The 27,691-nt window shown below is 46.0% G+C and overlaps 1 protein-coding gene across 1 annotated transcript in view; it reads right to left on the bottom strand.

Moving 5' to 3' along the window:
* The window catches only part of Slc38a1 (solute carrier family 38 member 1), a 64,655-nt gene that overhangs the window by 18,938 nt on the left and 18,026 nt on the right, over positions 1–27,691 (bottom strand). The window contains exons 3-4 of the mRNA XM_059247384.1: positions 17,979–18,054; positions 17,537–17,652 (exon numbers count right to left, since the gene is read on the bottom strand). Coding sequence (XP_059103367.1) covers positions 17,537–17,652; positions 17,979–18,054 — 192 coding nt within the window. The remainder of the gene's footprint in view (positions 1–17,536; positions 17,653–17,978; positions 18,055–27,691) is intronic.

Here is a 27,691-nt window from a genome sequence, read left to right as displayed (position 1 = left end):
TCTTCAAAAGCTCCTGTCACTCCCCTTCCTTGTTCAAGGAGAAATATCAGTCAGGGAAGATTTTTCATTTTGTTTTGTTTTTGTTTTCAGAGACAGGGTTTCTTTGTGTAGCCTTGGCTATCCTGGAACCCATTTTGTAGATCAGGCTGTCCTTGAACTCACAGAGATCTACCTGCCTCTGCCTCCTGAGTGCTGGGATTAAAGGCATGTCACCACTGCTCGGCAGATCAGGGAAGATTTTAATAAAGTGTCCCCATCTTTCCCACACCTGAACGCAGCAGGATGAGGTACTCCCACGATGATGACAATGATTCACTTTCTTCCATGTTTAGTGACATAACATGGCACCCCGCAGTCAACAACATGGAATGTCCCGTAGCCTTTACCTCAAGCCATCCAATCTCTGGAGAAGATTCTCTTCTTCATCCTTCCCAAAATAATACATCCCTCCTCCTCCTCCTCCTCCTCCTCCTCCTCCTCCTCCTCCTCCTCCTCCTCCTTCTTCTTTCTCCCTCCTCCTCCCCCAGGGCAGTCTTACCACATACATAGTCCAACCTAGCCTCAAACTCATGAACCTCCTGCCTCAGCCACCTGAGTGCTGAGATTTCAGGTGTGACTTACCACATCTAGCCAGATTTTGCCTATAACTAAAAACCGACATAAAACCAAACCTGGGGCTGCAGAGATATCTCAGATATTAAGAGTACTGGCTGCTCTCCCAAGGGGACCAGGATTCAATTCCCAGTGGCCACATGGCAGCTTGTAACCATTTGCAGCTCCAGTCCCAAGGGATCTGAGGCTCTCTTCTGGCCTCCACAAGGCATTGTACACATATGGTATACAGATTATAGGCAGGCAAACACCCACACACAAAATATTTTTTCAAATATCTTTTTCTATCAGACCACTAAAAAGCATACTGTATATGTAAAATTCCAAGAATGCAGGCTACACCAACGTCTAGCAGCTAATTTAGCAGGGCACACCTTTTTGTTTAGATATTAGAAAGAAACAATGTTTCCTAATTGATTCTAACATACCTAGAATGGTATGAAACTCAAGTTAGAGATGCCTTAAGACCCCAACACCGTGACACCTGAAAGAATGAGCGAAGAGGAATAAAGCAGAGAAATGTGTGTGTGATCACTTCTCTGAACACTTGGGTTTCCAGCCTAACAATGACCCTATTTGTCCAAAGAGTTGAACACATAATTATGGTTTCCTGCAAAGACGCGAGCCACCTAGGAATCACTCCAGCTCCCACACCACTAGGGAAAAGCTGGTTGCATGTGATAACTGAGTTGTAGAGGTGCTGCTCATCCAGTCTTGGGTCATCTTTGCCAAAAAGGGACCTAGAATGTGTAAGTGTAAGTGGACAGGTTGGGGGCGGGGGGAAGAAAGCCACCACTGTGAGGGATGTAGTTAGGAGTTTTAAGAATCCTTGTGTTAATAACACTTCAAAGATGTGGTATAGGAAGCAAGATATGGTGGCACAAGCCTGGAGTCCCAGCACTTGAGAGGCGATAGCAAAATGATCAGGAGTTTAAGGCCAACCTCAGCTACTTAGCATGTTCAAGGCTAGCCTGTGCTACTATGAGACAGGAATAATACAATCCCCAAATAAAGAACCTCTTCCCCAAGCTGTGATACAGGAATAACCTAGGAGACTTTGTTTCTCCTGACAAGAAGACTGTTAAGAAACAGAATTCTAGGTGATGCACGCCTTTAATCCCAGCACTCGGGAGGCAGAGCCAGGCGGATCACTGTGAGTTCGAGACCAGCCTGGTCTACAGAGTGAGATCCAGGACAGGCTCCCAAACTATACAGAGAAACCCTGTCTCAAAGAGAGAGAGAGAGAGAGAGAGAGAGAGAGAGAGAGAGAGAGAGAGAGAGAGAGAGAAAGAAAGAAAGAAAGAAAGAAAGAAAGAAAGAAAGAAAGAAAGAAAGAAAGAAAGAAAGGAGAGAATTTTAGACCCCTGGATCAGAGCACAATCTTCAAAGACTGCCTGGCATTTTACCCCAGAAAGGAGATCTCTTTGCTCTGTGCCAACAGCAGACATCGAATCAACAAAGCCTCCTGACGGGGAATGCACTAGGCAACCGGTTCCATTTCTAGGAGTTGTGTGTGTCAGAAATGAGGCCGAGCTGACATGGTTATTTCTCCATCCGGGTCTTCACTTTCCTTCTGGGCCCTTCTCAAGCTACCTGAACTCCAGCGGCTTTTCTGCTGGACAGACCTCCCCACTGCCGTGCTCTCTGACTTAACCAACTCCAACCCTTTCATCTGTTCATCTGGTAAGCATCGGGGCTGTCTACACCTCAGTCAGCCTCAAGGGCTGTGTGCTGGGACAAACACGGAGACACGACGTCACTTTTTGTCTAAATGGTGCAAAGCATGATGGGATTTTTTTTAATGCTCTGAGTTGAACAATATACATTAAAAAAAATAGTTCATTTTGAGATTCATTTTTCTGGCAGTCATACCAACTTCTTTGTTTTTGTTTGTCTGTTTGAGATTAGACTAAGTTTACCTGGCCCTATCTTGTCTATCAAAGAGCAAAACTCCACATGTACATATAATCCATTGGATCTCTCAAGTCTCATGACATCTTTTGGAATTGTTACTCCTCCTTACCCTGTACTGTTCATCTCATCAGCTTCCCGTCTTCTGTTTGCCTTCCTCCAAATCACTGGTAGGGACTGTGGAGAGTCCCACGGACTACACCTGCATCAGGTGACCTGAAATAGCCACCCGTAAGGCAACTATTCAAGCCCAAACCTGCAAGTCAGACAGGCCCGTCACCTGTCTCCCATGCCTCGTGTCTACCCAGCAGTAAGGACTCTTCATTTCTACTTGCAAGCATGTCCAAAGGCCACGGTCTGTGGCCATCACCCTTTTCCTGCTGAGACCCCCTTTCCACCAGGCATCCAGAATCCTTTTCCTGACTTATTGCTGTACCATGTGTTTTCATGCCTAGATTACAAGTCAGGCAAGGACGGTTTAATTCACCTGTTCATACGCAACACCAATGTACAAATTAGCTAAGAATCAATGAACTCACAATTAGGATCTTGTCTGCAAGTTACCTGAGACTACACCAATATCCTGGTAAAATCAAGCCACACCTATCTCCCTAAGAACAGTCCTGTGACCTGCTCGTTCCCACTTATCTCAACGGTTGACATTAGTCTGGTGATTCTAAAGGACCACAAGCAACTGTATATAAATGAGCTGTTTAATCATTTACTCCAGGATGTTGCTTGAGCCCCCAAAAGCACAAAAAGAATCTTCCCACATTTAGTCCCAGGGGATACACCTGCCCTCCACAATCTTCTGAACTACTGTGATGGTGTTCTAAGATAAATTTATTCTACTTTCTGCTAGAAAATTTTAAGTCATCTCAGTGAACTTCTAAGGACCTATTTTCGTGTGTGTGTGTGTGTGTGTGTGTGTGTGTGTGTGTGTGTGTGTCCCTGCTTGTGCGGGTGCACGTGCCTGTGTGTACATGGGAGTCTAGAGGCCAGAGGACAACGCAGGTATCATTCCTCGGAAGCTGTTCACCTTGTTTTTGGAGATAGAGTTTCTTGGTGATATAGAACTTGCCAAGTAGGTGAGGCTGGCTGGTCTGCAAACCCCAGGAACTGGCCTGTTTCCACCTCACCAGAGCTGGGATCACAAGCTTGAACCACCACAACACTTTTTTAAAACACAAAGCAAAAACAAAACAAAAAAAGACCCCAGGTTCTGGGGATTGAACTTGGGTCTTTGCACTTGTGTGGCATGTACTTTACCAATGAAGTCATCTCCCTAGACACCTTTAAAATGTTTAAAAAGATTTATTGTTGTTATTATGTTTAATTATGTATATATCTCTAAGTAGGTACATACACATAGATATTGGTGCCCTGGAGAGACCAGAGGTGTCACACTGGAGCTGGAGTTACAGACAGTTGTGATCTGCCTGATAGGAATGATGGGAGTTGAGCCAAGGTTCTCTGGAAGAGCAGACTGTGCTCTTAACCCCTAAACCATCTCCCCAGCCCCACTTATCTTTAAAAAAAAGTCTATGTCATTGTTTTGAATCTCACTGACAGGGCAATAATTCCTTAGACTTCTATAACATGTAAAGATTGTACAGATAGGAGACGGGGAGATGGTTCAGTGGGTAGAGTATTTATCTGAGGACTAGAGTTTAGAATTCCAGAACCCACCTGAATGGTAGGTAGGTGTGATAGTCTAGCTATACCCTAGGGCTCCAGGGGCAGAGACGGGATTTGGAGAGCAATCTGACTCTCCAGACTAGCTGAACTGGTGAACACTGAGTCCAAGTGAGAGACCCTGCCTTAATATCTAACGTGGAGACTGACTGAGGTAGACACCCAATGTCAGCACCTCCGGCATCTACATACACGCATGCATGTGCATGTGCAGTCCTGACATACATGTAAACGAACACACACATTTGAAAAAGATTGTACAGGTGATATAATAAACACCACTTTTAAAGTTTATGTGGATGAAATGGAAAGGTTGTAACAACAGAAGGAACTAGAATATTTACGGTGACTAAATATTCTATATCGTGATCGTGGTGATATCACGAGTGTAACTGGGTAAACTTCCTCTTTAAATTGGGAGGTTTGTTGGTAAAGTACCCCTGAGCCACCATTGCAAACAAGTATGTCATGATATTTTAGGAGAGGTGACACTGGATTGTAAAGGTCTAATTATACAGCCAAGTGCCACCAACACTCCCACCTCAGCAGCTGAGTCCTTGGAAGAGAGGAGAATAAAACAGCAGCCACTGCTGTGAAGCCAAAAGTAGCTCAGGTGGGGGTATCTGGGGCTGTCACCCAGCTGAGAGCTTGTACCTTCTCCAGGACCAGCTCCTCTCTGAAGAACAGATTGCCCTTCCCTGCCCCACACTGCGGAATTACCCGCAGGTCTTGATAAGGTGAATATTCTATCCGGCAGGTCTGGAGTGGACCTCAGGTTCTGCATTCCTAACATTAGCCTCCCAGAAGCGCCAATGCTGGAGGTCCATGGACCACACCCAAAGCTCTGGCCCTGTGGCAGACACATCTCAGTTGTTCCTGATTCTCATAATATGACACATCTATACACCTGCCACACTGTCTGCAGAGAGATGCCCTACCAACAGACATTCCCAGCTCAGCTACTGGGAACAGGAAAGAATAGAATGAAAGGGAGCACCCATTGCCCAACCACCACTGCCGTGTGACACCGACGGGCTCTGTGAAGAGCCGGACTGTGTCCACGTTTCTGCTCAACTCCTTTAAGGTTCTTTCCTTCACACAGGTGTATTTTTAAACATTATTTACACCCCTCCCCATGCCTCCGCTAGGCTTTGAGCATCACCACACTATGTAATTTTTCCTTTTTTTTTTTTCCCTGTCAGATGTTCTATACTGAACTATTTTCCATTGTTAACTAGCTGGGCAACCCACTGCACCATGCTGATGTCCTCCATGTCGTCATGAGGGTGGAGGCCATCACCATCAACCTTGCAGCCCACAGGCTGAACAGTCCCCGGGATGTCAAGGGTTCCGGAGAGTTCTCTCTCTAAAGATTCAGGTTGTATTTATCAAGCAAATTTTGGCCAGCTCATTGCAGGTGTTGTTTCTGAGGTATCTGGGGTTTCTCCGTTGCCTCTGTCTGCCGGAGGTTTTCTGAGGGTTACCAGGACAGGGTAGAAATCGCCACCTCACCCTCGCCTGTCTGTTCTGAACGTTCAGTCTCACTGTGAAGCTGTTCTCGGAAGCCAAGGTGACCTTGGTGCCCACCTCACCAGGAATGCACATCGGATGCACAGCCTGCATGTCGTCAGAGCTGAACCCCAGTGGCGCGGCGGGAACAGCCTGTGGTGTATCAGTTTGGATTTAGAACAACCAAGGAAAGTGGCATGTTGTTGGCCTCTTCTGTGCCGACAATCAAACAGCTAAGTCTTTCCCTTTTAAATCCAGGGAGCAGTAGAACACAACTTTACCAGCTTCGATGAGGTGGGCAGAACAGCTCACACAGAAACCGAACCAAAGCACAGGCAGTCTGTGGCACACGTTCTGTTTCCCAGCAACCCACACCCCTCACTTAAAAGCTCAGTCAGTCTGCTGGCTAAGGTAGGGTATTTGTAAGAAAGTTATTTTGCTTTTTTTGTTTGTTTGTTTGAGACAGGGTTTCTCTCTGTAGTTTTGGTGCCTGTCCTGGATCTCACTCTGTAGACCAGGCTGGCCTCGAACTCACAGAAATCTACCTGGCTCTGCCTCCTGAGTGCTGGGATTAAAGGCGTGCGCCACCACCGCCCGGCTTTGTAAGGAAGATTTTAAATCCAGTACAACAGAATTAGATCAACCAGAAGGAAACATCTATTGTTTTCTGGCCATTCACCTTCTCCCAGTGCTCCTCCTCTGCTGCTGGCTTCCCGTTCGCGGGCTTCTACCTCTAGTCCCCACCTTTCGTCTCCGCTAACCCCACCCCCTTCCCCACCCCCCCATCCCCCGCCACTCTTCTGTCACACCCCTATACAGACTGGGGTCCTTGTTGAGGGGAACTGGAAACAGCAGAGGGCAGACAGCACAGAGGGCCCGCTGAGGGCAGAGACCAAGAACTGAAAGTGACGCCTGGCTGTCTGGCGGGAAGGCTCACATCTGGGGATTTTCCAGGCTCGTGCGATAGAGAGCTTGGCATGGGAAAAGAAAAATGGGGGCAGGGCTGGAGAGATGTTTTGGGGTTAAGGGTCTGCAGTCCTCCCTCCAGAGGACCATGGTTTGGTTCCCAGCACTAACATCAGGTTGCTCACAACTGTCTGGTAATTACAGTTCTGGGGGACCTGACATCTATGGCCTGCCTCCCAGTCACCTGCACACTCATAAGTGTATTCTCTCTCTCTCTCTCTCTCTCTCTCTCTCTCTCTCTCTCTCTCTCTCTCTCTCTCTCTCTCTCTCTAACACATATACTTTCACACATACTCATACACACACATACTCAAACACACAAACTTTCACACACATACTCATATACACAGACACTCACACATACACACACACTCACTCACCACCTCCCCTGCCCTTTAAAATAATAAATCTTCAAAACAAGAAAACTGAGTATGGACAAGGGATGGATATAAGTGAGGGACCCTGACATTGAAAGTGGTTGGGGAAAGAGATGCCAACTACAGGTTCTCAGGGGGTTCCTGCAGTGGTGGCCCCTGCCCTGGGGAGCCACCGTGGTACAAAGTGTAAGTGCAGAGGTAAGGGACACAGAGAACTTCATTCACTGGGAACTCAATGGGAAGGACACACACATTGAAAGCAGTAAGGACAGGTTTTCAGTCTCTAATTCACATGAATATTTTAAATGTTTTGAAGAACTCAAATTCCTCTTACACACAAAGGAGTTTTTTAAGACCTTTAACGTAATGGGATTCCTAATACAAGTAATAAAGCACTTTATTGGTTAATAACAAAAACAAACTTTGGAGTGTTCATCCTAAGCATGGTTTGTATTTCACTTCTCAAGTATTACCATCCCTGGTCCCATTTACAGGTCACTGAAGCATAGAGGTTAAGTATTTTGCCCAAAGTAGGAGAGCCAAAGGATCAGTACACTAGGATCCGGTGGTGTGCGGTTACTTGTACTATTTACACAATGGCGGAGGAGAGCCATGAGCCATGGTTTTAATAGGCTGGCCCAGGAACAAGCGGAAGTCAATTACCCATCCAACACCTTTCATGTGTTTCCTTGTAGACAAGTCTAGTCGAAATCCTTTCACAAAAAATTGACCTTGAACTAGCCCCACGGTGAGTTAGCTATTTTTAATCCAGAGAGCAAAATCCATCTCACTGATGTCTGAATCTAATATCACCCTACAAAGAAAGGGGTGTTCAAAAGAGATGTGAAGACAGAAAGCAGGAGGCCTGAGCTTGGAGGAGGAAGTTGTACTGGCTAAAAAGCAAGCCACTCCTTACGATCATTTCCCATTTTTTCCGGCAGTGGGTAGAGGACTGTGGATTTGTGTGGGACTTAATGTGTAACTGTTGACATACATTGTCCTAACTCCTCCTCCTGATCCTACAAGGACAACTGGCCTTTCTTCTCTTCAAACCTAGATGTCTACCCTTTAAAATAATGTCGCCCACTTTCAGCCTCTGAAGATGTAACTTTTCATGACCGATAAAGTCCGCATAACAAGTGAAATGATTTAGACTGGGTTTAGATTCCAGTTCCAGAAGCCTGCTGGATGTGGGGGGCTCCATCCGTGTGTCCTCCCTCACTCCATTTCCATGGGAACTTGCACATATGCCCATGGATACGAAGTGGACCAGGAGTACACAATAGATATGGTCCTCTACCCCCAGGAATTATGGTCACCTGAGAAAAGCCAGTTAACCTCTGTGGATCTCAATTTCTTCATCTATAAATGGAAGGGGACAACGTAACATTTTTGGAATTCTATAAAATCAAGCATAGTGTATGGCTGTCTTTTCTATATTCTTTTTAAAAAATAAAGGCCACTCTCAAGCAGATAACTGTGCTAACGTTCTGTCGGCCACTGTGTGCCAACCCTTGACATGGATGTTGACCTCTGATGCCATGCATCTAACACAGAGCAAGGCAAAACTAACTGGGCTACACAGGAGCAGTTTTCCTTTCTATTAAGTTGGCTATTGCTCTAGGAGATGAAATTTAACTTGGCTTTGCAAACCTGTTTCTCCAGACTGTATTTAACCTGCCCTGCTGGGCCGATGCATACTCTGTCTACAGTGAGCCAGAGTTAACAGAAAAGTATTCCATGCATCGTGGAGTTGAATAATGGGGTGAAGACTAAAGACCACATAGTTGTCTCTTGCAAGCTAAGAAAGACACAGTAGGACAAGACAGAAGCCATTGTGCTATGCTCTTGATGGACTAAAGCACCAGAGGTGACCGAGTCTAAGCAAGGTGAAGTCTTATGCACATACGTGCACAGCACACAGAAGCACACACACACACACACACACACACACACACACACACACACACACAGGCTCCCATCTGAGACCCAGAGAATCCAATTCTTGGAACCAATTTGTCAGAGACATCTCAGATGACCCAAGCTAAGCAATCAGTGTTCAACTTTTGAAAATAATGCCTGGGACCCATCTCCTACACAGGCCAGCTCCCTTTGTTTACAGAACAGGCCCTCATTGTGAGTATTTCTCTATTTCTGAAGAGCTTCTAAAGCCAATGAATTTCAATAGAGTTCAACGGCTCTAGCCCTGTCCTTTCTACATGAATTCCGAATGCTGGCAAGCTGACTATGTCCCTTCTCCCCTCGAGTGTCATTATTCTCAAACAAGGGCCTCTGATGCCAGCGGGTTTTGCTGCCAGCAAAACAACATTTTTCTCTTCAGATCATTTCTAAGGAACCGTGACTATAACTCAAAGAATTTTAAAAAACAAGTAACCGATTGACAAGAAGGGAGATGAATCTGACCATATCCGTGGACCTCCTAGGATCCTCCGGAAGAGCGAGGTCTCCTTGTTGACTTCCGTTTAACCACTCCATTTTTATATTACAGATTTGTCTTTCCTTAAGGGAGTGCCCAGAGAAGATGACTTAGCATTAACAAAAATAATTTGATATGTAGCACATAAACCATCTTCTGCTTAGGGCAAAATCATCATGGTTCCATCCCTCCACCTTTTGGGAATATATAGACAAGTAATAACGACAGTTTAAGAAGAGACGGATCTTTGGTGGACCACAGTCTTCGGTGGAATCTGTGATTAACAATAAATGACCAAAAGTTCAGTTACTTCTTTGCAAGGGCTCTGTGGAAGACCTTAAACTGACTGAGGGAAACCGGGCAGACTGTGTGAAAGCCACCACGGTGGTTTGGGTAAGAAATGTCTCCTCCAGTCTTGGGCATTTGAATACTCTGTCTTCAGTTGATGGTGCTGTCTGGGGAGGTTTAGATGACGCAGGCTTGCTCGAGGAGCCGAGGGCGGGCTTGGAGGGGAAAGCCTCTTCCACGTCCACTTCCTTCTTTCTATTTCACATCTGTGGTAACAGATGTGAGCTCTCCTCCACGCCCGCCACTTGCTGCTCCGCTTCCCCATCATGGTGGGCTCTTAACCGCTCTAGAACCTTAAGCGAGAATAAACCCTTTCTTGCCTTAGTCATAATATTTTCATCACAGCAGCAGAAGAGTACTTGATACAGCCATATGCAGTTTAGAGGCTTATGGTTCTGCAATGCACCTTAGGCATGGAGTTAGTTAGGCTGCTGCTCGGAATCTAACTGCCTCAGATGTGCAAATTGCACCATCTAATGCTGCAAAACTGGTTCCTTTATTGTGGAGGATCCTGATCTTAAAGGAGCATTAGCAAGATCATCCCGGGATGCTGACGATTTCATCATCCTAAAGCTACATAATTAGGAAGTAAATAGTAACTGACCGACAGCCATTGGTAAGGCTGTACTTCCTCAATACATTAATAACACGTCTGGTTCCTGAGGATGGCAACAGTGAGGGGCAGTGCCCTGTTTTAGATCCCACAAGCCTAGATGGACTCCTGGCTCCCCATATTCTAACTCACAGTCACGGACAGTTACTAAGCCTCAGTGAAGCTTGTGGGGATAGCTCAGGGGGTTAGTTAAATGGAACTAATACTTAACCCGTAGTGTTGGTGGTGGGGATTAAACAGGATAATATGGTGTGTATATTTACCTTTAGTTACTGTGCAATAAATGATATAAGTACTTAGTGACTATTAACCTAGTACTCTAGCAAATACTGACTACAAAGTGCTTACCCTGCCAGGCACGACCAGCACCGTCTGCATCCTTTCTCACCCACGTACATAGATATACACACATGCACACAAACCATACACTCACTCACTCCTCATGGCAGCCCTCGAGTCCTCGGGGCTAGTACCAATACTGCAGCTCCTCCTACACGCCCCTTTGAAGAATGTGGCTTTAGATGCCTGACCCTTTCTGTTTCTACAGTCACTACCCACCCACGGGAGACAAACTTTTCAGAGAGCAAAACCCCACAAATATCTGGCGTTAAAATTGGAACCATTACTTTTGCACAGACTACACTGTTGCTTGGAAAGTAACGTGTGCAAAGGGTTGCTTACAGACTCACGGTCTACAGTGGACTGGGATTTTGGAAGTTATCGTGGACTGTCTGCTCTTCATGGTTTCCAGCTTCAGTGCTGGACTCGGGAGATGATACAAAAGGTAAAAACGCCTCCTGTGCAAAGCTATCAACCTAGATTCAGTCCCGCGAGCCTGAGTAAAAGCCAGATGAACGGCATAAACCTGAGAGGCAGACTGTGAGAGACAGGCTTTCTCTTTTATGTAGCCCTGGCTGTCCCGGAACTCCCTATGCAGACCGGGTTGGTTTCCAACTCAGACATCCACCTGCCTCTTCCTCTTGCATGCTGGGATTAAAGACACGTACCACTCCACCCAGCTCAGTAAATTTTTTTTAAATCCAAAATGATTACTAATTTAAAGGTAATATTGTTAAAATAAGAAATGGTAAAATGGGCTAAGATGTTTATTGGAAAAGGATAAAGTTTATTGTTTCACCAGATTCTGTCACTTAATATTTCATTTATTTAGTGCTATGGAAAACAATATATCCTAAAGAGATTCAATTCCTATAAAAATGTATGCCTTTAACAAAGATATTTAGAAAGTGTACAAATATAAAATAAACACCATCCTTCCATATCAGTATTGATGGAATTGTATTTTTGGTTTTTAGGGGCTATTTGTCGAGACAATGTCTTGCCGTGTAACCCAGGCTGGCCTCCAACTTGGGATCCTCCTGCCTCAGCTGGGTTACAAGCAGGTGCCACCGGTACTGATGCTCAGCTCGATACTGATTTTATTATTATTATTATTGCATTTATCAGCCTAGTTTATTTTAGGGGAGCAGATCCCACAGTGCACATGTGGGGGTCGGAAGACAACTTGCAGGAGTTGGTTCTCTCCTTCCACCATGGGGTCCTGGGGCATCAAGCTCAGAACATCAGGGTTGGCGGCAAGTGCCTTTACCTGCTGAACTGCCCTCAAAACTGATCTCTAACTCTTGGTTTTGCTGAGACGAAGATAGAGGGATGCTTATAAAAAGACGAGAAATAAAGAAGAAATAACAGTGTGTCTCTTCTGCAGTGACTCCTTCATCGGATCTCCTGGGGCCACCTGGGTTCTGTGATAGCTTTGGCCCCGTTTTGTTTCCCGCAGAAAATGATTCATTTCTTTAAGCCATACTTTGAGAATCCTCACCAGCATACTTCCTGTTCCCTGAGTGTAATGTGGTTTTGTTTTCTTTTTCTTTTTTTTTTTTTTTTTTTTTTGGTTTTTTGAGACAGAGTTTCTCTGTGTAGTTTTGGTGCCTGTCCTGGAACTCACTCTGTAGACCAGGTTGGCCTCAAACTCACAGAGATCTGCCTGCCTCTGCCTCCCGGGGAGCACTGGGATTAAAGGTGTGCGTCACCACCGCCCGGCCCCTGAATGTAATATTAAGGACCCAAAATTCAACAAAATCCCAAACTTAACGGCGTTCTTTTAACAGGGCGGAACCCGTTGAGTTTAATTGAATAAGGTGTGGTACATGCTAACGGCAGCCATTATGCTTGGCCCAAAACTAAACCTGAAGCTCATCCAAGAAAAAGAAATCACACCAAGACGTTCCCAGAGGGTCCAGTGAAGAGCTCCACACCCAGCCGCAGGGCGACAGGGAGGAGCCTTCCCAGCTGAGGCTCTAAAGCCCAGGCAGTCTTGGACTCCCCTTGTCTGCTGGCCAGTGAGCCTGGATCGGGGCCCTGGAGCAGCTGATGCCTGAGCTTCCCTGGGCCTGCCAACGGCTTGCTGGCTGTGAGCAGCAGGAGCAGCTGGCTTTAAAACACGCCTGTGCTCCCTTGTTCTGAAGCCACAAAGTCCCACGGTCTGTGAGAAACTTCTGCGTCTTTCTACAGCGGCCTTCAGGAAAGTCCACCCTGGGGTGTGATAGGCCGTGCTTGCTCTCCAGGTGCGTCAAATAAAATGACTCCTAACAGCTTCATCCAAGGGAACCCGCTCCCTTCAACACTAAGTGCCGTGTACCCAATCCTTAGCTTCTTCCAGTGATTAAAAGGCAGTGGATGAGATCAGTCATCCCTAAGCCAGTATAATTAAAAATCATTGATTTTTCTAGGACTGGTGGATTGGGTTCAAGGATTCACTCCTGTTCCCACATGAAAGCCCACTGACAGGATTTTGTTTTACTCCTTCACTTCCTATTAAATTGCTAAGTCAGTAACACATAAAGACAACAGCATCGTGGAGGAGATGCAGACAGAGCTGGAACCTGACCTGATAGACGAGAAGACCAAGGCCAATCTAGATCACACCAAAACCCTCCAAAGGTACTGGCAACTTTCCTAGAAGCCAGTGGCAATGGGAAAAGTAGGCCAAAAGTATGCTGAGTATCTTTAATTTCCTTGAAGAAGCTGCTAGACACCCCCCCACCACCACCACCACAAGTATATGCCATGAAGATGACCAGCTGTTCCTCCTCTGTTTTGGTAAAAGTCTGAAGATGTTGGTCAACACATAGTAACAGCCTAGCCAGGCGTGGTGGCACACATCTATAATCCTAGCATTTAAGTGGCTGAGGCAGGAAGAGTGCAAGCTGAGGCCAGCCTGGACTATACAGTGAGACCTTTCTTTAAAACAGACAGACGAACATACGAGGAAGGGAACAGGCATGGACTGTAACACAAACTGGACATTCAGGAACACATGCATGTCCGGACATTCTCCCTATCGCTTTGGTCCCCACGAAGATGGCAGCCACTGCCATGCCCTACAGGTAGGATAATCCGAACAGCCAAAGAGGAGCATCCTACAGAACCCACACTGGTGGTCCCTGGAGGGAAGGACTTCTGCAAGTACCTCAAGGGAAGCTACTATCTACAAGCCCTACTCATGTGTGCCAGGCTCAACTTCGCCCCGTTTTCCCATTCTAGACCAGGGCCAAAATGGAAGTACCACCTGACTCTGAGGAAAATGTGAAATGGAAGGCTGCATCCAACCAACAGAAGTCAACTGGGAACATGGGGCTCCGTCAGCAAATAATGGCAGGGAAATGGCCCAGTTTACCCAATAAATGAATCCCATGGGGGAAAAAGGAGAATTGGGAAACCTACAGAAGTTAAAAGAGATTTAAGGCACATCAGCCAACTGCATTCTACAGACCTTGTCTGAATAACCTGATGGTTTCTGTTTGTGGTGGTAAACACCTGTCATCCCTGGAGAGGCAGAAGCAGGCAGATCCCTGTGAGTTCTGCAAATAGCCAGGTGTCTACATAGTAAGACGCCATGGCAATAAAATAAAAACTACAAATCAGAGCAATTTTAATGTTCGTTGGGTATATTAAGGAACCATTACCTGTAGGTTTTAGCTATGACATTATAGTGTTTACATTTTAGAGCTATACATAAACATGTCTGTGGATAAAGTGGTGTGATAGCTTGGTTTTTCAGGAAATCTAGGGGTGGAGTTGACCAAACATGTGTAGTTGTGGAAAGAAGGGTACATGGAAATCTTTTACTCCACTCCATGTCTGAAATTTTCCACAACGGAGAAGAATTACTGTTAGAGTCCTCAGAGAACAGGCCGAAACCATGACGAAGAGCCAAGAGATACTGGAAGGGAACAGTTTAGAGAGCTTCTCCAAAAGAAAGACTAGCAGATGTAAAATAAACAATAAAGTGTTGAAGGAAAATGGACAGTCTAGAAAGGACAGTGAAATATCATTAGGGGTGGTGGAAAAAAAAGATACATCAATACACAATCATGTAAGAAAATGTCCCCAAATGGAAGGTCATGGATTGAATTTCAAAATGAAGAGGAGGATGGGGTGTGGTGGTGAATGCCGTTAATCCCAGCACCAGGGAGGCAGAAGCAAGCAGATCTCTGTGAGTTTGAGACTAGCTTTTTCTCCACAGTGAGTTCCAGGATAGCCGGGGCTATGGAGAGAGACCCTGTTCCAAAAATAAAGAAACAAGAAAACAAAACAAAATGAAAGAGACACCCCAAGGGCCTAACATGAGTGAAGAAATGTTCACATCAAGGCGCCACCGTGGACCTGCAGGACAGTGGGGACAAGGACATGCAGTGTGTGCCCAGTAAAAAGAAAACCCAAACCAGAACGCGTAGAAAAGACCTCAGGTGAGACGCACATGGGACCTTGTCCCAGGAAGGCCAGGCAGTGACTCCTTCAAAATCCTGAAGGCAAATTGTTGCTAACACAGAGGGCTTTGGCTGCCCGGGCTGCTAATCAAAGACACAGGTACGGCAGACACAAGCATCGTTCAGAGGCCGTGTCTCAGTAACAATGGCAAGGAAGTAAATCCAGAAACAGCAGGTGACTAGTGACAGTCCATTCCCCTATGGTTGACACACAGACTCCCTAAAGACCTGGTGTGAAGTCAGGTGGTCATGTGGATACTTCACACTGTGTCCACACATAACTTGATATGTTACTGTGGATTTTTAAGAGGAAGAACCCTGGGACCTGAGAGGGCTCGTTGAGTGCAGGCATCTGCTTCACAAAAACCTGATGACCGGAGTCACATCCCCAGACCCTGTAAGGGTGGAGGACCAACTTCAGAGTTGTCCTCGGACCTCCATATTCACGCACAAGCCCACACACAATAATACTGATAATAAATAGTTTTAATGTAAAAAGAGAAAAAGCAAAGGAAATTGATGAAATACACATTTCTGAATAGATAGATAGCTGGCATTGGAATGACTGAAAAGTCACAGAGCCATGGGGCTTTAGAGATTGGCAGGGCTGTGTGACACTCCTAATAAGATTTCCTCGTCCAGGGAACCAAATCTCAGAGGGGCTCAGGTATCTGCTTAAGACAGCACCAGTGAGGCCAGGGGAAGCGGAGGCAGGAGGATCTCTGTGAGTTCGAGGCCAGCCTGGTCTACAGAGTGAGTTCCAGGGCAGCCAGGACTGTTATACAGAGGGGAAAAAAAGACAGTACCAGTGTGTAGAAGAGGAGATGGGGGGGACGGGGGACTGACACAGATGCCTCATTTAACATACAACGAAAATCAACTGTAACTACCTAAGTATGTCTGTGGCATCTTCAGAGGTTCAGAGTTTCACGAAGAAAAAAAAAAATCACCATTAAAGTATATTGTCCAATATCACCACTTTACTCTTAAACCTGGCACCTGGCTCATGATACATACCACATATACATATGAATTGTGTGTGTGTGTGTGTGTGTGTGTGTTGTGTGTGTGTGTGTGTATACACACTAACTGGCCAGTTCGATCACTGCTTCCAATAAAACAAAGTTCCCATTGAAAGGACCAGAGGAGCACAGAGCAGGCCAATGTGGTGGCAGGGGGGTGTGACCTCCCAGACACCTGAGTGTGAGTGTCAAGAGGCAAGACATGTGACAATTTTCCAGGAAGTACATTTTAATCAAGTTCCAACTGGGAATATTTGCCAAGCCCCACCTAACAGTTTCAGACAAACTTATGCAAACAGAAAATTGCCCGTTTTCACTGCCTCTGAGGAAAGGTGGACACCCACCGCTCGTCTCCAAAACAAACAATTCCTTGGTCCATCTGGGATAGTTACCACAACACATTTGCAATTACCTTCGAGCACAGTACAGGCTCCAGAGCAGCTCAAATTCCAGAGTGACGAAAGTCTGGATTAAACCTGTTTTAATATTGTGACCATGTGGCTGAGATTTACAGTGACAAGTAGAGTCCAAAAGTAACAAATACAAAAAAGTTAAAGCTAATTCTGAATGTTTCAGTCCTTACAAATGCAAGTTTCGGCATTTTGATTAATAAGAAAGAATTTCTTCTTTCTTGTAGGGACTAAGTGTATTCCTGAAAGGCGTTCAGACGAACCTGAAAGTATGTTCTGGTTCCTTAGCCAAATTAATAAATAAGCAAACAAATAAAAACTGTTGAGAAACATTTCCATTTCTTTTTTTCTGTGTGACAAAGGAAGTGAGTGAAAACGAGACTTGACCGCTCCTAGGTATGGTTGAGAAGGAGGTTTTTATCATAGATAGGAGGGAGGGTAGAGCCAGAGGCATCTGGAAGAGTCAGAAGGAACCGGGCCATGAGGTAGGGTGGGGGTGCAGGAATCAAGAGAGGAAGAGAAAGAGACAAAAGAAGACCACAAGAAAATCAAGAGCGGAGCCCAGAGAGGGCCCAGAGAGGGCCTGGCTGAAATGGCAGGTTTACACAGGAGTGAGAAGCTGGGGGAAGGGAAGGGACGCCCCCTGGGCTGAGGAGGTTTAGGGCAGGGGGTGGGTGGGGTGAGAAGTGCTGGGAGGGGCCACAGGTACTGACTGAGTGAGCTAGAGGCCAAGCATGATCTTTGGTAAGCTAAGACACCACAGTTAGCCACTTGTTTCTTTGGGACCCGACAGGAAGCATACATAAACAGATGTAAAACAGAGTGCATGGTCATGTCAATACTCACAGAAAAAGGAGGATTCCAGTGTTGGCCAGGGCAAAGGCGAGTCCCAAAATCCCACTGCCCATAATGGCGTTGCTCAGGTTAAAAACAGACATGCCCAGGGAGGTCGTTCCTGGGATCTGAACGGCAGAAACAAACATCCTCACTAAGCATACAGTCTCAAGGTAGTTCTTCAAGCCAAAGCCTTTCAAATGCTACCAAGAACCCAGAGAGAAAGGAAACTCCAGAACTTTCTTTGCAGTCTGATTTGTTTTAATGGGTTGCATGAGAAAACGTAGCCAGCGGCACAGTAAGATTCAGTGCTGTGCTATGTGAATTAAAGTGCTGTCCCCATGCATCCGAGGTGTACTCCAGTGAGCACGTATGCTTTTATACTGCCCGACACACACAGAACCGCTGTCCCCATCCTGTGGTTAGAGTCAGGGAGCACCCCGATGACACTTACGTATTCATCACATTTCCTTTTCTCCAAATGGCTGTTGGTGAGACTTCGTCTGCTTTCACGGTCCGAGATGAACTTGCTGAAAAGACACACAGAACACCTTTACCTTTATGCTAGTGACTGAGAGTTTAAGCAGCAATGCTAAATGATTTATTTCCCAAAACACACTGCACACAACAAGCTGTCAGTTGGATGCCTAAAATTGTCTTAGTCAACATCTACCCAAAGTGTGTGTGAATGTGTGTGTGTGAGAGAGAGAATGTGTGTGTGTGTGTGTGTGTGTGTGTGTGTGTGTGTGTGTGTGCATGCTCACACGTGCTCTGTGCATACACGATCTACATTCCTCTTTTATTAAATAAACTCTAAGCCTTCCCAGGGTAGGTCCTTCTCCTCACTCATTTTTATCTCTCACTCTACTATCTAAAAAGGCAACAGTTGCTTAACTCGAACGAGATGAAAGATTACTGTAAGCTACAAAAGAGCTATACATTTTGAATCATTTTCACAGTAAAGCAAAAGACCACACACAATATAAGTTTAGCTTTTAGGCAGATTTTTCGCTAAGTAGAAAATCAGATAAAACCAAGACTACCATACTATGCACCTGGTATTAGAAAGAATACTGGAGGCAAGGTTCCTCCCGAGCTCAGATCCTACCGTACCGTAGGGTCATAAACAGGAACCTCTGCTCCCTTGCTAAAAAGACAGCGGCTGTTCCACCAGCAAATGCTGAGTCAGTACCAGCTCTGTGCAAGACACAGGAGCAGAGACAGGGGCTGTGAGAGATCTCTAGGCTATCAGGGTCGAGACTGGGAGGTTTTGGTAGAGCAAGTCGGCCACAGTGAAGAGTCAAGGCTGGGGACTTAAGGAACTCAGGATTTGAATTCAGACTCTGACGAGGTCCAAGGGCCTGGGCTTGCCACCTTGGGATTCTCATCTGTAAAATGGGAGTCACACTATCACGGCAGCTGTGGGAGGGTGCAACGGAAGTAGATCCAACACCCAGCTCAGAACAGGAACAACAGAGGTCAGTCATTCCTCTCCCAGGGGAAGAGCTTGAATTGGGATGGGTAAGATCCAGACAGCGGAAGAAACTCCAGCATGCCACACAGACACAGCTACACAGAACATAAAGTGTCCTCAAGGCTAACACAATGCATCCAGGGTGAGTTTCAGAACTTTGTCATCTAAACTTGCAATCTGTAAAAAGTCAGCCGTAAAGGAGGGTTTCTGTCAGACAAACTGATGCTTGCATCCTTTCCTTGTTTGTGTGTGCAGACCTGCGTGAGTGTGTTCCCGTGTGCCATGGCACGTGTGTCACGGTGTGCGTGTGGAGGTCAGAGGGCAACGCTGTGGAGTCGGTTCTCTCTCTCCATCTTGACATGGATTCCAGGGATGGATTCTCAGGTCAACAGACTTGCACAGAAAACGCCTTTACCCACCGAGCCATCGCATTGGCCCCTTAAAAACATTTTAAGGCCGGGCGGTGGTGGCGCACGCCTTTAATCCCAGCACTTGGGAGGCAGAGTCAGGCGGATCTCTGTGAGTTCGAGGCCAGCCTGGGCTACCAAGTGAGTTCCAGGAAAGGCGCAAAGCTACACAGAGAAACCTTGTCTCGAAAAAAAACAAAAAAAAACAAAAACAAAAACAAAAAAAACAAACAAACAAAAAAAAACATTTTAAGAATGATTGTTGGCCCTTGTGCTGGCTAGTTTTACGTCATCTGAGAGGAGGGAACCTCAATTAGGAAAATGCCTCCATAATATCTGAGCTGTAGGCAAGCCTGCAGGGCACATTCTTAATTAGGGATTGATGTGGGGTGGCCCAGCCCACTGTGGGTGGCATCACCCCTGGGCTGCTGGTCCTGGGTTCTATAAGCAGGCTGAGCAAGCCAGTAAGCAGTGCTCCTCCACGGCCTCTGCATCAGCTCCTGCCTCCAGCTTCCTGCTCTGTTTCAGTTCCTGTCCTGACTTCCTTTGATGAACAGTGATGAGGAAGTGTGAGCCGAAAAAACCCTTTCCCTCTCAACTTGCTTTCTGGCCATGGTGTTTCATCACAGCAATAGCAACCTATCTAAGACAAGCCCTTCTAGAGAAATTCAATTATCTAGCCATCGTCAGAATGAACCACAGTAAATTTTTCATTAGCAAATCTAAAGGGACCTGAATCTAATTTAAAGAAACATCTTTAAACGGTGCTTAGAATTTTATATATTTCTTTTGAATAATGCTACATTTTCACAATTAAGTTTCTTTTAAATGAATTGTAGAGTCTATCTTATTTATCTGCCTTTTCCATCTTTAATTCAAGGGACCTGGTTTTGTCTTGCTATCTGTTCTGGCATCCATATGCCCAAAGAGTCTGGAATTTTCTGGCAGAAGATCCACCTCAACTCCCCTCCCCCATCTCTTTCCCTAAACCTGCTCCTTCAAAGCCTGCCAAACACAGCTCCTCTCCCAGAGAGGCTCGAGACCACTCCCACAGGGTATTTAAGCTGCATCCCAGAAAACAGACACATGGTTTTCCAGTCTCTTGTCCCTGTCTCCTCTCTGTGGGGCCGGAGAATCACCCAGGAACGCTTTACCCATTAAACCTGGGCTTTTTCTAATTCGGTCTGATTTGGTCTAATTTGGATTGCTGTGTCAGCGGAGAGGCTTGTCAGGGTGCAAAAACCTTTCACTATCACCTCTCTAAATTCATATTGTTTTATTAGATTAAGCCAAAGGCTGCTATGTATACACATATGACAAATTTACCTGCAGACCCTTGCTTCACAGAAGCGGCCGTCCCTAGAGCCTGCTCTGCTTAGGGAAGAAAACACCGGCCTCCTGAAACATAAGTGATCATGTTCAAACTGGGAAAAGACCACATCCGCTAACACTGGTATAGGAGTGTGGGATGTCCAGGATAAAGCTGAGATAAGGAGTCCCGAGAAGTCAACAGTAGTGTTGGGTGGAGTCCTGGGCAGAGCAAACCCAGAAGCAGAGCCAGAGAATCAGAATTGCTTGTTCTCAGCAGGGAGAACAACAGGATCTTGAGATAACTGCAGAGCATCGCCCGAACGCTTCATGTGGCCCTGCTTTGTCCTCAGCATTTTAAATCTTTCCACAGAAAGAAGGCTTACAGGTCTGGCTGCAGAGAGGCAGGAAAAGACAGCCCAAGGGCACGTGGGTGTTGGGCTTGTCCAAATAAAGACTCCTGCTTGAGCTACTCCATAGACTCGACCAGGCTAAAATGAATAACCAACTCGGACCTGCCTGTGGTAGCCTGGTCCAGCCAGTCTCCCATTGGCCTTTCTTATGGAGAAGGCTTCTTTCCCAAAGAGAATTTCCATTGTTTTTTAAACAGAGGAAAAGCCCAAGCACTTTCTTCCCCCACCAAATCAAAGCATGAATAAGTCTGACAGAGCTGGGCAGAGAAGAGGGGTGTGGGAGCGGCCTGACAGGAGGCAGTGCTGCAGGAGGGGTCTTCAACAGGCTCCAACACCGGTGCAAGTGGAGGGGATGAATGCTGAGGCCGCTGCAGGACAAGAAGGAGGATACGAACGTACAAACCACGGCCATTAAAATACATTAAAACACCCATTCTGTCCCTCCTGCCTCACTCACTGCAGCATGGCAGTAGATGGCTCAAATACCTCTGCTGGTGTCACAGTCCTTTTCCTGTTGCTGTGATAAAACACCATGCCTAAGGTAACTTATAAAAGAAAGAATCTATTGGGGGGCTCAAGATTCCAAAGGGTCAGCATCCACGACCATTGTGGTGGGTATCATGGTATGGCAGCAGGCAGGCAGGCATGGTGCTGGAGCAGTAGCTGAGACCTTACATCCTGAGCCACAGACATGAAGAAAAGAGAGAACTGACCGGGAATGGTGTGGGTTTTTCAAGCCTCAAAGCCCAAGCCCAGTCACATACCTCCTCCAACAAGGCCACACCTCCTAATCCTTCCCAAACAGTTCCATCAAATGGGGACCAAGTATTCAAGCACATGAGCCTATGGGGGCCATTCTCATTCAAACAGCCACAGTTGGCTTTTCCACTGGGCCTTTCAAATGTTGAACTTGGTTTTGCCTCAGTGTTCCAATCACGGCTTCCCCCTATGGCTCGAGAGGATCCTCCCAAGTTCAGCTGTGGTGGTGATCAAGACAAGTAAAAGCCAGGCGGGTAGTGGTGCACACCTTTAATCCCAGCACTCAGCAGGCAGAGGCAGGCGATCTCTGTCCCCTCCAGCCAATTCAGGCCTCTCAAACTATCACAGGTTTTCTGACATTGCAGTGTGACCTGACTTTTCTGACCTATTTCCTACACTACCTGTAGAATACACGGTGCCCTGAACTCGTCCAGGGAACCAGGTGATGCCCGGTGTCACTGAGCTCCCAAAGTGCGTACCTTCCCACATGGGAATTCAGAAGAGCCCCTACTAACTATGCAAGCATCTTCTATTAGTAATTAGTAATTAGGAACTACCTTAGGCTGCAGGAAAATTTAGCTATATAAGATGGGAGCATTTAATTACATTTATTTATTTATTTAAGGTGTGTGTGTGTGTGTGTGTGTGTGTGTGTGTGTGTGTGTGTGTGTGTGTGTGAGACAGCGTGCGTGCACGCCATCTGTGTGCATACACATGTATGTCATCAGCATGTGAAGGTCAGAGGCCAACTTTGGGGAATTGGTTTTCTCTTTCCACCAGAATAAGAACTCAGGTTGTCAGGCCTGGCACTCACTGTAGACTCTGGAACGGTTGTGTTCAACCTGCGGGTTACCAACGCCTTTGAGGGGGTCAAATACCGGGCATTTACATCATGAGTCATAACAGCAGCAAAATTAGGCATGAAATACCAACGGAAACAATGTTATGGTTGGGGGTCCCCACGACTTGAGGAACTGTGTTAAAGGGTCGCAGCATGAGGAAGGTTGAGAACCACTGTGCTAGAATGAAGTATTTAAAGGAAGTCCCTTTATTCTCTTTATTGTTTTTTCTTCTCTTTGGTTTTTAAATCTTTACTTTGTACTCCTGTAAACTTAAAAGAGAGAGAGAGAGAGAGAGAACCGATCTTTCTTTTGTAATGGAAAATTCCACACAAACCACCAGGTCCGACAGCTTTCACCACAAGTTCTACCTCACCATTTTAAAAGGCAACTGGCTGTTTAAAATCACTGACCTCTGGCGCTGAAATTGACATAAAACTTCTTTTTATTGGCTTACAAAGTACGGGGAGAAGCTATCGGTGACAAGTGATTTTCAGATACAAACTTATTATTAAAAAGAGTCTACACTGGGTCAGTCTGTACCCATAAAGCAGCATTTGATAGACTATCAAGTACTCCACCGCTCTGCAAATAAAACGAAATGAAACAAAGCCCTACGACTGATGATTTCAGTGACAAAACCTTAAAAAAGGACTGAGGCGTCACAATTAGATACAATATGAGAAGAAGCAATGTAAAGCTGTTACTTGATATTAAAAGTAAATGAACAGACGGGTGAAGAATGTGTTGTGCAACAGAAAGATAATCCTTGGTGGAGGGATTCCCCACCCCCAGGAAAACCAATGTGATGGCTATGGGACTCCTGGAACACGCCATCCCCTGGGACAAGCTCCTGGGACATCAGTGCCCGTACCACCTCTCCAGACTCAAGTGGGCAGCTATCAAGGATAAATGGGCACATCTTTATCCTTGAACCATCTTTATCCAGAAACCATTGTTTCTGGCAGTCTTCACTCTCCCCATGGCTAGCCACGTTCATAGGGCCGATGGTAATAATCTATTTTTTTTCTCCTAGCAACTTGCCTTCTCAGCTTCCTCAAGAAACAGATCCCTGTGGTCTCCAGGATGGCAGTTAAGCAAACACTTCTTCACCCATACCTCCTGCCGAGCATGAGCCCACCGAATCCTGACTCTCCCCACTCCCCCACATCGTCCCTTACCAGGAGGAAGTAGCCAGACTTGAACCAGCACCCATACATTCCCCAAAAGGTTGGGATGTTGGGAATCTCCACTCCGGTCCCTCTCCTCCCATCCTAGACCCTGCCCCTCAGAAAGCCCGCCAAGGATTGCCTCCCTCCCCCATGGTCAAGACCACGCCTACAGGGTATTTAGTACATGTCCCTAGATCTGTCACATGATTTCTCTCCTGATTCTTCCCCTGAGAATCACCCGGGGGTGCTTTGCTCATAAAACTTGGACTGCTAATGGGAAGCGGGGAGATAATCCTTGGACCAGAATCTCAACCATCTGGGTTCTCACTAGATTATGATCCTGGGTTTGAGGATCTGCAACACAAGAAATGAAAAAGAGAGGGGTGGTTGAACTTAAATACTGGTTCCCAGTCCTTTCCCTGACGTTCAGATATTCTACAGAGAAAGAGAAGGGAAGAAGAAACACATAAAAAGGGATCAGGGCCAGGGTGGTGGCATCAGCGTGAAACACTAGCAATCAGGTGGGAGAAATGAGTTCCAGGCCAGCCTGGGCTACACAGTGAGTTCTAACTAGCCTGGGCTACAGGGCAAGTCCCTGTCTCCAATATATATGACAGCATTTATCAACCTGTGGGTTGTGACTCCCTTGGGGGGGTCGAATGATCGCATATCAGATATCATGCACATCAGATATTTACATTATGATTCATAGCAGTAGCAAAATTACAGTTATGAAGTAGCAACAAAAATAATTTTATAGTTAGAGGTCACCACAACGTAAGAAACTCTATTAAAAGGTCGCAGCTTTAGGAAGGTCGAGAACCACTAATTTAGGATAACCTACAAATATTTCACCAAACTTAGGACAGCAATAACAGCCATCATTAAAACCAAAAGCAAATCATTGCTCCCTGGGGTGGAGAAGCACAGAGTGCTGGCCAGAAAGTGCTGGGTTACAGTTTTATTGATGCAGACACTTCTCATACTAAGAGGCTTAGAACTACCAGGCCGGACGCGGGGCCAAGGGCTTTACATGGATGCGCTCATCTATATTCATAACAATGAACTGGGCTTGGTACTATTTCAGAGACATTAAATGACCCGAATGAAGTTACACTGCTAATTCCTGAACTGCTGAGCTGGAATCGGAACCTCAACAGGTTCCTACAGGGCCAGCGTTCTTAATCTACCAAATGTACAGCTTGGCTGATTCCTGACAGCCCTGGAGCCTGCCTCGGGGTCATAGGTGAGGCTCCCAGGGAAAATCACAAAGTCTGTGACAAGACCAGGATTCAACACAGATCTAAACCCAAAGCTACACTCTCTCTCTCCATCCCTCCATCCTCCTCCTCTCTGTCTCTTCTTTTTTTTTTTTTTTTTTTTTTTTTTTGGTTTTTTTTTCCGAGACAGGGTTTCTCTGTGTAGCTTTGCATCTTTCCTGGAACTCACTTGGTAGCCCAGGCTGGCCTCTAACTCAGAGATCCGCCTGCCTCTCTCTCTGTCTCTTCAAAACCCATTTGCTAAGTCCACGCTGTCTCAGGTACGGTGATAAGTACAGTAATATCTCGATGACTGAGATCATCTTTCCCAGGGAGCTCAGACAGAGGCTCCAGGAAGAGCTGGCTACTCAGTTTGGCTCCCAAAGAGCAGTTCGGTCTTGCCAGACATCCAATCTCAGGACCCACTCCAGACTTCCTGAAGTAGGACCTGCACTTTAAGCAGCTCCTCAGTGTCTCACACATACATGAAAATGTCTCTGAGGAAGGTCTAATCCGCTATTTACAAGGCTGGTCATCCCAAGCTTACGCTTCTCCCTATCTGGCAAAACTTAGGGCACAAAAGAAACAGCCAGCCTGGAATACAGGAAGCATTTATTTGAATGCAAAGTGGCCCTACTCTACTCTTAATTAAAAACCTCAGAAAATGATTCTTACTGTATCTGGGGAAGTTTCCAGGTACAGCTATGAGCTAGAGAGCATGTCCGTCAAGATCAATATCATCGTCAGTGTTTTCTTTAGTTCCCGACAAAGGGAGGAGCTCCATGCTCCTCTCAGATTGATGTAATTGGCCCCACCTTCCCACAGAATGTGAGCTAGCTACAGGCAGAACAAAGGGCAGGCAGGCAGGCTGGAACCAAGGGTGGACGGATGCACCGATGAAGAAATGCAGGTCTCTCGATGGGGCCTCCAATGAAACTGGCTGGGTTTTTGGTTGTTTTGGTTTTTTTTTTTTTAACATTTGTTTACTTGCTTCATGGGCCATATGCCGTGTTTAATTGTCAGAACCAGAAATGAAGTAAGGGCCAGGGCTCTAGTTCAGCAGTCAGGCTCTTGCCTGTCCTACACAAAGCCCTGAGTTCAATTCCTAGCACAGCCAAAAAAAACAAAAAACAAAAAACAACAAAACCAGAAATGAAGCCAGAATTCTCAATTATGTCAGTAAAGGAGAAGAAATAAGATGAGGTTAAAAAAAGATAAAAAAACAAAAAACCCAAAACCAAACCAAACCCAAACCAAAAAAAAACCAGAAATGCAAGGCACTAACTTTGAGAGAGTGGGACAAAAATTCCATGAAACGTCAGCCAAAGCTCTGCTGTACCAGCTGTGGCTAGTCACCGTCTGTGGGGAAGTGAGCTCACCCCTCAGGAGGCCCACGTCTGGGTGAGCAAGGGGTGTTCCACCTACTGCAAGTGGCAATCACCTAAAAACCCAATGCTTTATAAGTAGACCTTCTAAACTTCAAGGGTAGACGCTAAGCTGAATGTTATAAATGACTCCCTTTAAGGTCCTCGAGGTAACACTGCTTTGAGAAGGCTTTGTTATACAATCAAAATGGCCTACTTACCACCGTCGGGCGGAGGTCAGCAGTGGCTACAGAATGCTCCAGGAGTACAATGCACAGACAACACGAAACTATTAAAGCCTAGACTTTTAACCAAAGGCCCAGCGTTATATCAGACGCAGAAGGACAGAGAAGAGAGACAGATTTGGACTGGCCCAGACGGCGCCTTGAGTCTCAGATTTTCCCTCATTTGAGGACGCCCATTTTGAGCGATGTTCTAAGGATCCATGGCAATACAGGCAAAACACTTAGATTCAAGAAATGGATTCAAGCTCTGTGAGTTCAAGGCCAGCCTGGTTTACATAGAGAGTTCCAGGTTTACACATAGATCCTGTCTCAAAAAAGAAAAAAAATAGCAATAATAATAACAACAACAACAATAATTGTGGTGATATTTTGTTTGTGCTCTAACAAATAAAGCTTGCCTGGAGATCAGAGTGTGGAGCTAACCACTAGAGACCAGGCAGTGGTGGCACACACCTTTGATCCCTGCACTTGGGATCTCATGCCTTTGATCCCAGTACTTGGGAGGAGGAAACAGGAAGTGATATGGCTAGGAGGAGAGAGGAAGTGATAATTCCGGGTGGAGACAGGAGCTTGTCCCTTTCAGTCTGAGGATCCCTAGAGGATCTTTCTAGAGGCTGGCTGCTCTGCTTCTCTGATCTTTCAGCTTTCACCCTGATATCTGACTCCAGGTTTTTATTATTAAGACCAATTAGAATTTGTGCTACAAATAACAGTAGTAATAATAATAATAATAACATGGCAGTTATGGGGCCAGAGAGATGCTCTGTAGTTAAGAACACTTGCTGCTCTTCTGGAGTACCCAAGTTCAATTCCCAGCTCCTATGTTAGGGAGGCTCACAACTGCAGGTTAACTCCAGCTCCAGGAAACCTGACGCCCTCTCCTGGTCTCCACAGGCAATTGCACTCACATGCAACTACTCCTACATA

Source organism: Peromyscus eremicus, chromosome 20, assembly GCF_949786415.1.
Source record: "Peromyscus eremicus chromosome 20, PerEre_H2_v1, whole genome shotgun sequence".
NCBI lineage: Eukaryota > Metazoa > Chordata > Mammalia > Rodentia > Cricetidae > Peromyscus > Peromyscus eremicus.
This window is presented reverse-complemented; position numbering and strand designations above follow the sequence as displayed.